Genomic DNA, 16,512 nt, shown 5'->3' with positions numbered 1-16,512 from the left:
CAGAGGATTAGCAGAGATTAGCATTAGCTGGCCCATTTCAACTACATACACATACAAAAAAATTTTCAAAGCCTTTGTGGAAATGTAGGCAGAGACTAAATTTTAAATGTGAGGTTAAACAAGGTCTTTGGAGGCATCCAGCTATGAATGTATATAATAAAGGAGAAACCTTGCATTTAGAAATCATAGTAATAACCGAGTCTTAACTGGGGGTTCTCAGATTCTGCAATTAAAGTGTTTACTTTGATATAAAATATAAGCTTGTAAATCAACACATTTCCAAATAAAAAATATATATATTTCTATGTTCACCAGCCACTTTAATAGGTATACCTAGCTAGGTCTGGTTTAATCTATATTTTGCCAGATTTGCCAGTTCCAGGAACCCCACTTCCTCTTTTACACCATACCCCAAAGATGCCACGTTGCATTATCATCTGATGAGTGTGGAGGCCATTAGAGTATTGTGAAGTCATTGTCATGAAAGTAGCTTTAGATGGTTTGGTTAACTTGTCAATTAGGACATAAGAATTGTGTTTATGAAAAAATATAAACTTGGTCAAGAACAAGGTTGTCACTTAAAACAATGCCCAAATGCAAGAAGGACACAATGCACTAAGAAAATGTCTCGCACACCATAACAGCACCAGCAGCCTGAAATGTTGATAGAAGACAGAATAGATCAATGCCTTTATGTTGTTTATTCCACATTCTGACCCTGCTAGGTGAAATCAAGATTTGTAGGACCAGGCAAGGATTTTCACAATCTGTTGTCCTATTTTGCTGAGTCTGTGTAGCCTCGGTTTCCTGTTATTAGCCCACATGACTGACACTTGGTGTAGTTTTCTGCTGCTGTAGCCCATGTGTCTCATCTCTTGACAGGTTTCATGTTCTGAGATGGTTTTTATATCAAAAAGTTGTTTGACCTACTCTTGCCTCACCCCAAACTTGTATGTTATTTGAACTTAGATATTAAGGCATTTTTACAAATATTGCTGCTCATTGGATATTTAATCTTTATTAGACACTAGATCTTGGCACCATCAACCAGGCCAAATTCAAAGTAACTTAAATTCCCTTTCCTTCCCATTTTGATTGTCGCCTTAACCACATCCAGACATCTAAAGACGTTTTGTGTCAACAAGTAATTGAACAGGTATCACTAATAAGGTGACTGGTAAATACATCTCAGGCTCAGTAATGTTTATCTATTTATTTAAGCTATTTTTTTATGTTTTCCTTTTTTAAGTTTATAGTTGGTGTTTAGATATTGCTAATAACATCTTCCAATAACACACAATTATCTAGTCATATTGTCACATTTCCTGTCAACTTTAAACATTTAACTCAGTGGCAGTCAGGCCACTGCATCACTGCCCTATTGCGCCCCTCCCACTGGGCTTAGCAGGTTTTCTGGGGGAAACCCTGTATATAGGTGAGGTTTTTCAGACCCCTTAGTTAGTGGAGTGATGCTTTGCATTTGATTTTGTAAAGATTTTTTAAAGTTTAATTTAAGTTATTTTGGGACTTTGGAAATTTTAATGGGAAACAGAGCATAGCCACAAGTACATTAAAATACATAGTCAAATTTTGCTCTTCATATTTTCAGGCTTAAGGGTCACCTATGATCTGTCTAGTCTCCTAGGCCAATAGATGACTTGATGTTAATGCCATGGTTGTTCTAATTACCTAATGGCCTGAAAAACTGAACACATTTCTAAGTATTAGCTAGTGAGTCCCATGAAGGACCAGTGTTCTCCGTGTTAACATTATAAAGTCAGGTCAGCTGGGAGAGACTTCTAAATCACGAGAATGACAGAGGTCACTGTGCTTATTGGCATTGTCGATGCATAAGAAGATTTCTTTCATCTTTCCACTGTCAGACTTTTCTCTCTTTTTTGACCTGGTGGCTTCATTTTTATCCTGATATACACAGTTGACTGTTAGATCTGATAGAAACTTCACAAGCTATGTCTGAAGAATTTCATTACCCTTCTGTGTACTTTAGTTATGGACTCAGGCATCTCAAGGACGTCTCAAGGAAGTACAATGCACCTCAGCTCGCATCAAAGAGTCTGAATACTTGTAGAAATCAAACATTTTAGTGTTATTTTTCCCCAAATGATTATCTATACACAAGAAATACTAAACATTATGGAGAACTGAGTGTATATTGATAAATTACTATTTCATAAGACAAAAAATATAAAAGTTTTAAAAGCTGAAGACTATAAAATCATACACTACATTGAAATGTCAAAAACTAAAAATAAATGACTACTGCCAAATGCCAGAGCATACAGCCAAGGTTACGACTGAAATCCAATTCATCAAAACTAATCCAACTGAATTTACTTTCCAGGTGGACCAAAGATTAACTTTCAAAAGTATAAAATGCCCTTGTAGTAACGCTCTGAATAGAAATGTTAAAGCTATGTAGGCATAAAAACACAGCACAAGGCTTACAAACCTGCACTCATAAGAAAAACTGTTTCAAGAACTGCAAGAGTACTTTCAGAAATTGAGAGTCCTTGTTATAAGGAAAGCTGACAGGGGTTACATATTACAACTTTGCAAAAATATTTATTGTCAACCAGTATGAACTCTTGACTGTGAAGAAGACTGATAAAGAGGGTGAATAAGAGTTCTGTAGAACACACATTGATGAGGATTATAAAACCCTTAACTCAACTTTGTTTACAATTTTTAATGATAAGAGAGAAGGAGGGACAGGATAAAAGTGCACAGAAAGGCTAACCAATTTTGCTTTCCAAAAAACACATCTGCTCTACTTCTAACTTATCTTCTAGTTGTTTTTACAAAGGACAATGCCCGCTGTACCCATGCAGAGCAAAGTGAGAGAGAGAAAAGCAAATAGCTTTAAGATAGGAACTGAAATTACCAGTAATTGGAGGCCATTTAAAAACATAATAACTCTGTTTCCACAGCAGGAGATTAGGAACTGGGGAATCTTTTTGATTAGAACTGAAGATGAGTTAGCCATAAAACTAGCGAGCCAAGCCCTAGCCAGATTCACACAGAGCGTCTGTGTATGTATGTGTGTGTGTGTGTGCGTGTGCGTGTGTGTGTGTGTGTGTGTGTGTGTGTGCGTGTGTGTGTGTNGTGTGTGTGTGTGTGTGTGTGTGTGTGTGCGTGTGTGTGTGTGTGTGTGTGTGTGTGTGTATGCATCTACTTCTGTTAAATCTCTCTGCCAGAATGGAAAAATTAATAATTCTGGATGAGGCAGGATTATTAAGGCCCATTGTCGATTCAGTGGGGACCAGATGAAAATATCTTATCACACTAATTTCCTCGTAAAACAGCAGGAACAAGCAAACAGGCTTGTAAAATTTCAGAGTGTCAATGCTAAACACCAACTTACAAAAAAATTCAAATGGAGCATGAAAATATGTATTAAAATCCAGCTGGAAACATGCCACGGCATCTGTAACAAAGATGTGCATGCAGTGGCAAATTGTCACCGTTCCACTGAGTAGCAATAGTGGAAGTAAGCTTAGGGGTGTGTTCTACTTAGGATTGGGGGAATAATGTGGTGTAGCATATAATGGATTTGCAATGTGACAAACAGAGACACATTGTGAAGAGAGATATGTGTTTGTGTGTGCTAAGAGTTTGCACATGCACAACCCATACGCACACCTCAACACAGACACTATGAACAATTTGTGTAGAGAAGAAATCCCTTAGGCGCATTATGTATACTACCGCTCATTCACCCAAGCCAAGGGTCTCAGTTCATTTGGTTTTTAACTGTTATAAATTGTCTCACTTGACTCCATCTTCCCTTCCTTCTACAACAGGCCTGGAGCAATCTCAACATCCAGTAAGTCCAGACTAGAAACTTGGAAGCAATTCCGTTTTTCTTTCTACAATCGACCTCATCTGGGGGTTGGAATAAAGGACGATACTATACTATCAGTGCCAAGATAAAAAAAAAAGTTAATGTAATAAATTAAATTAAAAGAAAGTTAAGGGATTTCAATAATAAAACCACTTCTATTTATTTCAGCTCTGTCTATGCTTGAACTTAAATATGTCACATACCTATCATTAAAGTCTTGGGTTCTTAAGCTAAATTGAGAGGACATGCTGAGTAAAATACTACATCAACACCTATAGCATCTGTTCAAAAGCTGTAATCTTATTAACTGTCATAAATTTCTTAAGACATTTTCAGATGCATTTTTGCCAAAAATCAAATAAGTCAAGTCACATTATCTAACTTAAACCCGGCACCATCATATGACATTAGGCACATTTACATAAACATGAGTAATCAGAATACATGGTCAATTGGAAAAAAAAGTGTCATATAAGCAACCCAATTGGAATATTCTGATTGGATTGGAAATTGTAATCTGAATGTGAAAGGAAGTTCATGCCAATTGTTAATTTGAACCGAGTGTTTTTGAACACTTGTTTTAATCATGTTATTTTGATAATCACAAACTAACCAGACTGCATTGTGCAGCAGTGCTGTAGTTGTAGGAAACACAGAACTCTGAAGGACGTTTGTTTCCTCCACCTCTCTCATCCTGTAATGCAGGAAGACCAACAGCATGTGTTGTTTGCATGTAGCTTAATTAGGGAGTGCAGTAACATCATTATTAGAACCTGCTGCGGGTCCATTCCGGGTGCTCAGAAGACAGAACAAACACAATATTGTGTTTAGATTAATGTTCAGCACAGACAGAAGTACAACTGGTTTTTTTAGGAAAATTTTACAACTCTGCACATGTCAGTGCTTCTATTCTGAATAAAGCCTGATGAATATAAACATATGTCTTAATCGTCTTAATTTTGTGCCAATGTAAAGGTTTAACTCTTTAACTTTTTCAATTACATATATTACATTACAATACACTAATTTGATCAATGAATTTTGCCCATGTAAATATTGGTACTCTCAAATAGGTATGCTAGGAAGATTCAATTGGTTTTGTAACAATTTCTGTTGAATAAATGTAAACAATATAAGGGTTCAAAATGAGCATTTGGAATATGTTTTTCTAGACCTTGAGGGGGTCATTAACTATTTAGATTTGGAACAGAGTAGACTGCACACCATATGTGTGACAGAGACGTCCTTCTAAAACAGAACTTTTATATTACTGACTGACAAAAAGGCAAGATGGTTACAGGGCTGACATTTTAAACTTTCCTTATCTATATAAGTGGATAGCAAGTTGCACCAGCTGGAATTACTAACGCAGAATGCCCTTGTGTGTTCCCTAAAAACTGTAGATTGCTGCCTAAAGTCAAAGACTTCTTAAAGGCTTCTAACATTTTCAGACCCTATATGTTCCAAAATAGAGGCTGAAAACTCAAAAGGACAAAACAGAGCAAACTGCTTGTAGTCTGTCCAGCCTTTTTGTTTTCTTGCCCTCTCTTGCAGCCTCAAAGGATCACCAGACAGCTTGTCAAAAAATGCAGATTGGTTTAAATATATTCTTTAACTTCCATGTTTTTTACAACTTAATTTTCAAAGATTTAATACTGACAATATAACATTTTGATTCTTTATCCCTTACTAACAGCATCCACACCAAAAGAGTGATGTCATTATGACTTGGTATCACATAAGTACAGTGCGTTTGTTTATCAAAGAAGATCACATTTTCCATTTTCTGAATGACTGGTGAGTGGTAAGGGCCAGTCAAGCTAAGAATTGTCCAGTTCCACTCAGCAGCACTGAGCACTTCTCAGTGCATACCTGTTATTTAACAGCTTCTTTTTTAGTGAACCATGCAACACTGAAGTGTCTCATTCAAAAAGTATGTCTGTATCAGCAAACACAGATTGCCTTTACCCAACATCACAAAAGAATAGAGCGGCCTATCCTGTATTGTGCTGGTGGAAAACAGATATATGCCTAAGGTTCGGCAAGGCAAGGAGGAAAACTACATTCACCCAGTTATAATTTTTTATTTTTTTAATCACAGAATGTCTGCATTTACGACGATTAAAAAGAAGGGACAGGTAGTGACACAACAAGGCCAATTTGTTTTGTCCTCTGGACACCCACTTTCTACAATTTTCAAAACAAAGAATGGCTGTTTTGTGTGTGTGTTAATATGGGCTTACAGAGTTTCAAATGGGTGAAATTTCACACCTGTGCTTTCCAGAATTAAGGCTCAGTGCCTAGAAACGATGTAATATCTTAAGTTTCCCACAGGTAGAAATTAATGGACCACACAAACACTTAAATGAGTTACTGCACTACCGCATATACCTCAGTCTCAAGGTACACAACAGTAAACAGTTTGATATACCTACTACAGTAAAGAAACCATTTTACTTTGAATTCAAGTCCACATCAATGGATTCTAGTTAAATAATTTTACTAAATTAGACGTATTTAGAAATGGTACTCATGCAAAAGCGTGTAATGGCTTCCAAAGATCAAATTAAGTTGTGCAGAGGGGGGTACCCTCAAGCTGATGATTAGACAAGGGACAAAAAACTGACTTCAGGCAAATATGAACAGAAAAAGCACACACACGCTTATGTGCACACAAATACAACCACACACACAGCCAATTAACACAAGCATGTGTCTTTGGGGAATTATATTTCAATTAGCTTTAGCTTTCCTGTGAAAGCTAAAACATGTGAATACTTGTGTATTTGTGAATGCAATAAATCCCGTTTTTCAATTAGTGCAGTGCTATAACTCTGCATTTGTTACTGTATAACTGCAAGTTAAGCAGTTAAGAACCAAATCAATAGATTGGATGATATAAAGAGCTGTAACACTGCAATGAAGCAAAACCTAAATATGTTAGTCAACCTTAGTACATGCAGATGTATTGAAAAAGTGATTTAAGCTAAAGTATAGTGGTGAGACAAAACATAAGATTCATTTTAACAAAGGATCTACTTCAATAGATGCCTTCACCTTATCTGCATTGTTGTAGATGTTGTTTAAGACTGGATTAGACTATTGTATTTCTTTTAATAATAATCCATAGATTCTCTACAGGGTTTCAGTCTCTGAATCTGCTCCAAATTATTGAATAGGTATCGTTTCCTCTCAAAACTACATTTATCCGTGTTGCTTGTGTCTGTTTTTCTACCACAGTTTTCCAGTTCCACTTTTCATTATTATGCTTGTACAGAGCACAGTGTCAACCGTCAGTTTCTTTTGTAATGATCTTTTGTGGAGGGTGTGGATGACTGTCTGCTGGACAGCTGTCAAGTCTGCAGTCTTTTACACGAGTGTGTCGGTCATAAGACATTTATGAGGGTTTTTTTTCTTCTGTGAAACTCAGTTTGGTGATTTAATAAATATAAAATCAGTGTAATTTTCTTCTCCTTCTTCAACCTTTATTTAACCAGGGTAAAACTCCTTGAGATCAAAGATCCATTGTATAAGTGTCCTAATTATTAATCAAAATTAATAATAAAAACACTCTTAAATTATAATACTGTTGTGTGTAATGAATGTAGATGATAGGCTTTACTTTTATATTGAGTAACAAATTTACTTCCGAATAACAAATTTACTGAAAGTCTTATTCATCGAAATTCTATTTATCGAGATAGATCTTTCAAGGCGCACCTAATCTAATTTGTGTGGGATTTGGCTTAACAGTTAAGTGTGAGAAACACTGACAACAAAAGAAGACAAAACATTCTGCATGTGAAATGCTTTCTAAGAATTTACAAGATTTTCTCTGTGTATGCATCAATTTGCAAATCAACTTTTTTGTTGTTTTTCTTGATGCATCATGGTATTTGTTAATTAGCTTACAGTCAAAAAAATGAAACTATAGTGCATAAATAAACAGTTATTTATATGTTTTATATAGCGAATGTTTGCCTGTGGACTATTGAGAAAAGATACAATTGATCTATCTGGGTCAACAAAACACCAACAAAAACATAAAACAGTTTTTCTCTGCAGTTTTTGGCTAGTTTGTTCAACTGTCAGCATATTTCTTCTCCTTTTTACTGTAGCAACAAACAAAATGCGGTTCTGTGTACAGGAACATCTATGTATATTATACAGACGCACATCATTTTGAATGAATTCATTTCTATCAAGCAGAGACGCAAAGTCCCCAAACAATAACAGAGCTGGGGCTAAGGACCAGAGCAGGTAAAGTCACTGCTGTCCATATCTTTATTTCTGCTGGAAAAAAAATGATTGAACATGTACGGCCAAGTCTCCAAAGTCCAGCCTCAGGGAGCTGTATGAAAAGAAGCCTTGAGATGAAAACGCGTAGGCCATAAAAAGAACTTTGTCTGGGCAAGAGGCTGTTAAGACAAGGAACCTGGAAAATAAATTAGCTCCACTTAATAGGACATCAAATCAACCTACTTCTGATTATGAACTATTTCTACAGTGTTTATATATGAATGTAATTATATCTTTTTTCGGTTTCTTCGCTCCCTCTATTGCAAATTCAAACAATTTTCCCTCTCAGTGTTGAAGGAATACAGCCTTGTGTTTACAGAGAGTTTTAATCCAAACCTTGATTGTGTTTGTGTCTTTTTCTCAAAGAGTGTTTGAGATTAGTGACACATGGCTTGTCAAAGACTGGAGTTTAAGATTAGCCAGTCTAATCCTTTTGGAATTCAATACTAATGCAGACATCACATATGCATGCATCTGTGCACACAGGCACACTCACACCACACATAGGGACATAACCAAATGTTCTGGCATCCTTGGTTGAATGCAAGTATAAAAGGATCCCAGGTTGTACACAGTGAAATACAAAACTATTTTCTCTCAAAAAGCTTCCTCAGTTGAATGTAAGTTGTTCTGCACAGCCTTTAGGTAAAAAGTAACAAATATTTGCTAAATTTGACTATGCCATGCAATAATTAAGCTTCCAGATAACTTTTATTCAGGCCTTTTTGCTTTATCTACTAATTTGGATTAGGCATACTCCAGTTACATGTGTCAAGATATACCAAGCAGAATACTAGACTTTACAAGGTAAGCCCAATAGTTGTCTATATTGTTTTAAATAAAAGAAGTGAATTAGATCATAAAACATATCTGAAGATTCTCAGTTTTTCAGGTTTTTTATATTCAGGAAGGATTCAAGGAAATCATTTTGTTTTAAACTTTAATATAGAAATCTCCCTCTCCATTATTTTCTTATGAAACTTGCGCGATGAGGCAACTGTCACTTGTCCTCATCCAGCCAAGCGACCTGTGTAATTCGTGCCTGTGAAATTTAGAGCGTGTACACATAGATGTGCATGGTCGCAACTACATATTATTCAGGTGGATGCGAAAACATAAATCACCCCCCTCCTCTCCCCCCCCCGAACGAAGGTACGTCAGGGTGAAGGAGCGTAGAAAACATACGCTCGCTCTTTTACAAGATGTGGTAGGAATTATTAGCCACAGTTGGTTGTCTTGCAGCCAGGTCCTGGGTTTGAATCCCGGCCTGTGGTCTTTCTACATGGAGTTTGCATGCTTTGCATGGGTATACGTGGGTTCTCTCTATGCACCCTGCAAGGATAAGTGTGTTGGATGGATGGACATCAAACTATTGAGAGTCTGCAATGAACTTCTATGCTTGTCAGTGAAGAGCACATCACCTAAAATATTGCACACTGCTCTATAGGTACATGTAAAAAGTGCCATTATCATTCATCATTCTGTTATGTTAGTTGAGCTTGTGCATCTCTTTCACCTGCTGGGTGTCTACTAAGGGTGTAAACATGCAGTCTGTTGATGACGCTGGTGCAGTAGAATCCACCTGTGGGCTTATGTTCTCACCGTTCTCTGTGGGAGGCCCATTTGATCTCTGCCTCTTGCTCTGGGCTGACTAAATAACACTGTGCCTTAAAAAAAATATAACACACACACTTGGTGCCAAAATAAAAAAAAATTGACATTTATTCAACCTGAATCTTCTTCAAAAAGAAATATGCTTGACATGTTGTGTGATCGTAACCAGTAGGAAGCCATTAGCTCAAGGCACCAACAGTGTATTATTCTATAATGGAATGCTGTTTAGGATAAAATAACACTCTTTTCTTGAATTTATGCCTGACAAGACAATTTTAGTGATTTGTACACTTGACATTTGCAAGAAAAACAAAACATAATTCATCCTTGACCATGTATTTGTTTGAGGAGATGTGGTAAAAGTTAGCAGTGCTCCTTTCAGTCCAAAAGAATAATTTATGTAACGCTGAAGGGATGCATTTGTGTTCAAACAATAGTACAACCTGGGAACCTCAAGGTTATGTATGAATCCTCAGCTACTAAAACTTGGTAGAACCATGTCCTCAGCAACTATGTACGTTCATAGAGTCAGGATGACTCTTGAGTCATCTGTAGACCCTGAGCCAAATTTGACTCATTTACACAGATAATTCAGATTTGGAACTGTTCTCTTTACTTTTCACAAAAACAATAAATAAAATACAATAACTACAACTTCTTTTCTAGAGAGAAAAAGACTCACAGTGGCTACTTTAATTACCAGTGAGGCGTTTAACATGAAAGCAGAAGAAGATACAGAGGTATAAGAAGCTACATGCCGAGGCCGATCAAAATGTTTGCAGTCCCACTCAGTTTGCAAGAGATTTTAAGCAAACAGCAGGAAGACTGGATGTCTTACAGTGAGCTTGCTCTGTTCAGGCTGCTGGTTGCTTTTCATTTCTGTCTATCAGGGAGCATTCCAGGCAACACGTGTACATTGACCTCATATGGATGGATCTGTACTTGATGGGTGTGGTTTCACTGTTGGCTTTTTGTATGTTACTGCTTTGGTTAACATGAAGCAGCCTGTATTTGGAAAAAACTGGAGACCTATATAGGTATTTGTTGTAAATATTGAAAGTATCAGTAAAAAACTGTGATGCATCTAGAAGCACTAAGCGTCACTTTTTAACACAGAATTGGTCTGAATCAAATATTTATACAAAATTACAATGGGGTATTGTGTAAAACATAGAAAATCCCTTCTGGAGCCCATTTGTTTTCCATTGGTCCAACGCTTACAGCCCCTATATATAAGCGTTGGCTATAGCTGTGTTGTGGTTTATAGGTAATTTCAGGATTAATGTAAGAGATATTTTAGCAATTCTAGAATGTATAACATTGTTAATAGTAAATATGAAATGCTAAGGATGACTTAAAATGTCAACTCTATGATTAATTTAAATTTTAAAATCAAAAGTAATTACTTGTCTTTGAGGATAAATAAAGTGATGATTCTTTTCTATTCAAAATCCATTTTTTACAGAGTTAATTCTGTCAACATTTATATCTGGTAAGTACTTATCATCAAAATATGAAATACTGGTGTTAGACAACATTTTTATAATTCTAATAATCAATTTAATGGGTTGTTTTAGCAGGAACAATGTATTAAGTAATGCTTTTCTTATTTAAATAAAGCAGATTGGGCTATTATGGACAGCTATAATAAGATTCTGCCCTGGGCAGTTATCCATGTTACCCATATCAGAAACCACCACTGACTGACTTGCTTTTAGTCCAAAATGCTTCATTTCAGTTTTTCAGATGCATAAATGCTTAAAACATTCCCACAGCCTTGTTTTATAATTGAACTTCTACCTTCTAAACCAAAAAGTCTATACAGAGGAAAAGAGTCTTAACCCATCATAATTGTGCATTTGGTAGCAAATCTGCCCAGCTGGACCAGCTACCTTGTGCATAAAGCAACAATGCTGCTATCATTTTTTTTCTTTTTAGAGCCATTCTGCTTTGACACGAGGAGCATGTAAGCTTTGGATCCGACCACATTTCCCTCAAGCCTCCTGCTCCTCCTCCTTTCTGTTTTAACTTTTTTTTAACACCTGGACTAACAAAAGACTGGCTTTGATCATGGGAAATCCCTTGGCAGAGTTGCAGTGAACCCACGGTGGAACTCCACCTGTGTATGTCTGTGTGATGCACACGGAGCCAGATGAGTCCCAGTACAGCAAAGCTTTGTGGTGCATGTATAAGGTGCAGGACACACATGTGTGTCTATGAAAACGGACGGATGCAAAGAGAGAGAGACAAAAAGAGAGAGGGAAATTGCAAGTAAGCAAGAAAGAGGGAACATCTTGTTTCTCCTGTGTAATCAGTAGCTCTGCAAACATGCACAGACACACACACACACACACACACACACAAGGCCGCTTGTTATCAGTAGCTTTCCCACGCTGCTGTGCTACAAAGCTCCACACCAGGATGGGAGGATGAAGCGAGGGAGGAATGGACGGAAGTACAGAGGGATGGAGGGTCAGCCTTCACCAGCTTAGTCTCACTGCAGGGATAAACACATCCCTCAGCGGGAGTTTGTATTTAGGCTAGCAAGATCAGAGTTCAGAACGACCGACTGCCAAGCAGGCAAAGCGACAGAAAACAGACAGAGCAGCGGCGATAAACAAGCATCCATAGAGCAAACAAGCAGTGCACATCCTTCGCTCTGACACACACACACACACCAAACACTCTAGTTGAGAAGACTGTACATTCCTCCTCCACACCTCTGCTCCCACATTACGCTTCTATCAACTCCTCTATTCCTGAACATTTCCCTACTTCTTTCTTCGTGTCTTTCTGCCTCCACCTCCCCTTGCTCGCTGCTCAGCCCTGAGCTCTTACGTAAGAAGTCCATTTGCATAACAGGCTGTTTTCTCTGGCTACGGCATGGGCACACGAGACACACTGGATAATATGTTAACAACTCGAGCTGTTGGTAAACAACGACCTCCATCACAACAGCTCACATTGGCGCTATATAGCAGTGCAGGTCTGTTCTACGACAGAGATTTAGTGCCTTTGGATCTCTCAACGCCAGCTGGCTCAAGGCCAAACGGGCTGAAACAGCTGTCATTTACAGAGTGCGAGGATAGGCCATGTCTTTTCCTTGATAGACCTCATTCGGAAGGAGGCTGACCTACCTGCTGTGTTGAACCTGTGCAATAATAGGTCTTGCACCAAGAGATGACTGTTCAAATCAGGCAGCCTGGTATTATCCTCTTCAGGGTAAAGACAAGAGAGGCAGAGAGACCAGCGTGATTTTGTGTGTGTTGTTATGTCTTCAATGCGGCCTCTTCAAACATAAGCTATACAAACAGAGTGCACATTTGAAGGAATGTTCGCATACATGCAGAAAATTATACACACCCACGCACTTCTAACAAGTGTGTAAAGAGAGTAAAAATGAGAAGACAGGCTTGTGAACATCAATAAATACTGCGGTGGAAGCTGTTAGATACACCCTAAGATACCTAATTACATACCAATTCATTAAGTCAAGAATGGCCTCAATCATGTCGGGTTATTAAAGAAGGGGGATGATCTTTTGTCTCTTTTACACACAAACACACACATACACTTCAAAGCGGCTACAACAAATGATCAAGAGAATCAAGCACCGATGATCTCTCATATGGAGCTTCCCTTTTCTCCCATGCAGAACAGTGGTTGAAGTCAAGACGAAGATAATTATGCCTTTCATGTTACTAAATTCATTATACAATTACTTAAATACTCAGCATGTTGATATGATTTTGGAGTAAGCAGGACATAATCTTAGGATATTATAACCCATCATGTTACTAGGATCCATCTACTTATTCGAAGTCAAGTTGTGAAGATAACAAGTCCAAGATCGAAAATCAGACACCTTTCTCCCCATCCATATTCCCCAGCTCATTTTCCAATAGACTGCTATGAAGATTTAAAATGTATTACATGTTTCAATTACTTGTTGCTTGCCAACTACAGTTTTAAAACATGGTTACCTTAATAAGGCTGGTGAAGGAGCCTTCTCTGTGTTTCTAGCAAATGGAAATAATTCACATTAGCAAAATGTATACCTCTTGTAAGCAAGAAAACAGTGTAGCCGACTTTTTTTTTAGCCAGCTGACCAACAGTCCACAGAATATGTTGCGGGGAGGGAGCCTTGTGTTACTCTATGCTCCACATGACTAAAGAAAACTTTGATTACGCCGGCAATTTCTCTGGCATCTCATGCTTTGCATAGCTGTTCGTCCATGACAGGAACCAAACTTTAATTGTTTGGTGGACAATTTGAAAGCAGACCTCCCTATGCTTCTATGTCTTCATATTTGGATACCTTTGTGTGGCTAGAATCCTTTATATAAAAAATAATTCTAACACTGTTGTTTGGTACACCATATTCTGGAACTCTGTGCTCCCTCTTCAACACTTTCAGGCCACCCAGCACTAACTTAAGGATAAAATATGGACTGTTTTAAGGCATAGCAGTGCAAAAATGTAAGTTTGTGTTCACAAACTTGTAATTTGTTATCCTGTCAACCACTTATAGAGAATCAACATATATTCCTGTGAAGACCCAACAATAACATACACACTTTTTCATTCACATCCTTCAGTCTCTATTTAATCTAATCAATCACTGTTTCAGTGTGACAATAAAAGGCATTGAGCCATTTCACGAACAGCTATGCAAAGTTAATAAGTTAATTGTGCAGATCAGTAACAGTGACCTTGTCCCCCCTGATTTCATGCCCCTAGCCCTGCCCTCACCCCTCCTGTTTACAGTTAGATCACCTGCTGTTCTAAAAGCTGAGAGCTGTTTATAGGAAGATTTATTGAAACCAGGATATGGGAGTTCAGAATGTCACAATATCAGCAAATCCTTCTTAAATCCCTTTCCATCTTTAAGTCTTATATGCTCTCAAACACAGCAAACAGTAGCGCAGCATGTTTAATAAGACCTAAGTGATGCTCAGTCTGAGAGGCATATTTATTATCAGTTCTATTGGATAGAGTGAAAAGGGAGCAGTCTCATGGAACTGAGTTTAGTATGTCTCTGTGTTAGTTTGCTGTCAGCGCTTCCCAAGAAGGAAATAACATAAATCTCACTCATGAATAAGAATATATTTCAAAGGTAGCTTCTTCCTTAATCCAGGAATCCAAGCAGATAAGAGCGCGTAAAAAGGCTCCCAGTGACTCCGGGGCTCATCTAAGAGCAGCAAGTCAAAAACACCCGCGGGGTTGGAGATTTTCATTGTGAGGTGTGTCTGTTTTCATTACCAGCTTTGCACACAGGACACAACAGGATACCGTAGGCGCATAAAACGCCCTGTCCGGCACGTCAGTTTCCAGGGGTTCTCGTTTCTTCAATTATGCACGCATCAACATCCCCGAATATGAGCGGACTTCAAAACGCGACGGGACATAAGCTGTCCTCTGGCTGTGCTGCATCTCTAACGTCTACAGACAGCACGCACAGACACACGTGTGTGTTTTCAATGAAGGAAAAAGGAGGGGGGGCCGGGGGGGAAACAACACAGTGCGTTCATGTGCACGCGCAGCACGTCCACGCGCGTGGGAAACAGTGTAGGCTCATCACCGGTCTGCCAGAACCCGCGTGTGGCAGCGCGTTTTGCCCCCTCTTTATCCTCCTATCACAGTTGGCCCAAAGCAAACACACACACACACACACACACACACATGAAAACCTGATGCGCACATACACTCCACGCACTCGCCACGCGTCCCAGACTCACCTTTCAGTAGAATCCCATAAATAGTGTAGAGAGTGAAAATCAAATTACTCTTGAGGTTCATCCTGCCCGTTTCTTTGTTGCTCCCGTCTTCCGCGCTTAATTTCTCCGCTCCGTCTCCCTCCTGGACCTCTAACCGAGACCGGACGGCTTCCTCAGCTTATCCAGGTGGACCTGCAGCAGCGTGGCTTTTGTGTGTGTCTGGGAAACGGGGTTAACGCAGCCCAGTCTACAATCCCTAGGCTGTTTTGCTTGTGATATAAATTCTCGCTCCTCTAAAAGAAAATAAAAAAATTTAAAAAAAAGCACTAATGTGGATGTTGTCGGGGATGCACTACTGATGAGTGCGCTCAGTAAGAGGAACTCTGAAATAAATGTTTTTTTTAAAAAAAAAAAAGAGCGTTAGACCGCAAGCGCTGATAAGAAAGCTCCACTGGTAGCAGGATACACGTTACCGTTCCCCTACATTTGTCTGCACTGGTCTTGGTCTGCCGTGGCGCACGGTCCACAGTGCTTGGAGCACGAGTGGATTGTTTGAGTTCCGCCCACACTCCCTTGACTGACGTGAAAAATAAACCAATGGGGATGGGGATTAGGCAGGAGTTGGTGGAGGGTAGGTGGAAATGGAGGAGCGGCTCAATTCAGACGCTGTAAAAGATATCAGTTTGCAAACAAACAAAAAAAAAATATTAAAAAAGAAAAGAGTTTTAGTTAAACTTTAAAATAGATAAATGAAAAAAAAAGTTTCTTTGATTTTCGAGAATAAAATGTCACGAGTCCACGTCTCCACTGAATTCGAATATCGATTCAGCATGTGTAAAACAATCACGTAATTATCTGTATCAAACCTTAAAATACTTACAGTCGACTACATAATAATAATAATAATAATAATAATAATAATAATAATAATAATAATAATAATAATAATAATAATAATAATAATAATTCACAGGTAACTTTTACAAACAAAACGTTCCACTGCATGTCCTTTTGTCATTT

General features: G+C 38.3%; 1 protein-coding gene across 2 annotated transcripts in view; it reads right to left on the bottom strand.

The window, feature by feature from the left end:
• Positions 1–16,035, bottom strand: part of cadm2a (cell adhesion molecule 2a) — a 224,648-nt gene extending 208,613 nt beyond the window's left edge. For both annotated transcript variants that reach the window (XM_008427171.2, XM_008427172.2), the window contains exon 1: positions 15,514–16,035. In XM_008427171.2, coding sequence (XP_008425393.1) covers positions 15,514–15,574 — 61 coding nt within the window. In that variant the 5' untranslated portion in view covers positions 15,575–16,035. The remainder of the gene's footprint in view (positions 1–15,513) is intronic.
• Positions 16,036–16,512: the final 477 nt, after the last annotated feature.

This window comes from Poecilia reticulata, linkage group LG14, assembly GCF_000633615.1.
Source record: "Poecilia reticulata strain Guanapo linkage group LG14, Guppy_female_1.0+MT, whole genome shotgun sequence".
NCBI lineage: Eukaryota > Metazoa > Chordata > Actinopteri > Cyprinodontiformes > Poeciliidae > Poecilia > Poecilia reticulata.
This window is presented reverse-complemented; position numbering and strand designations above follow the sequence as displayed.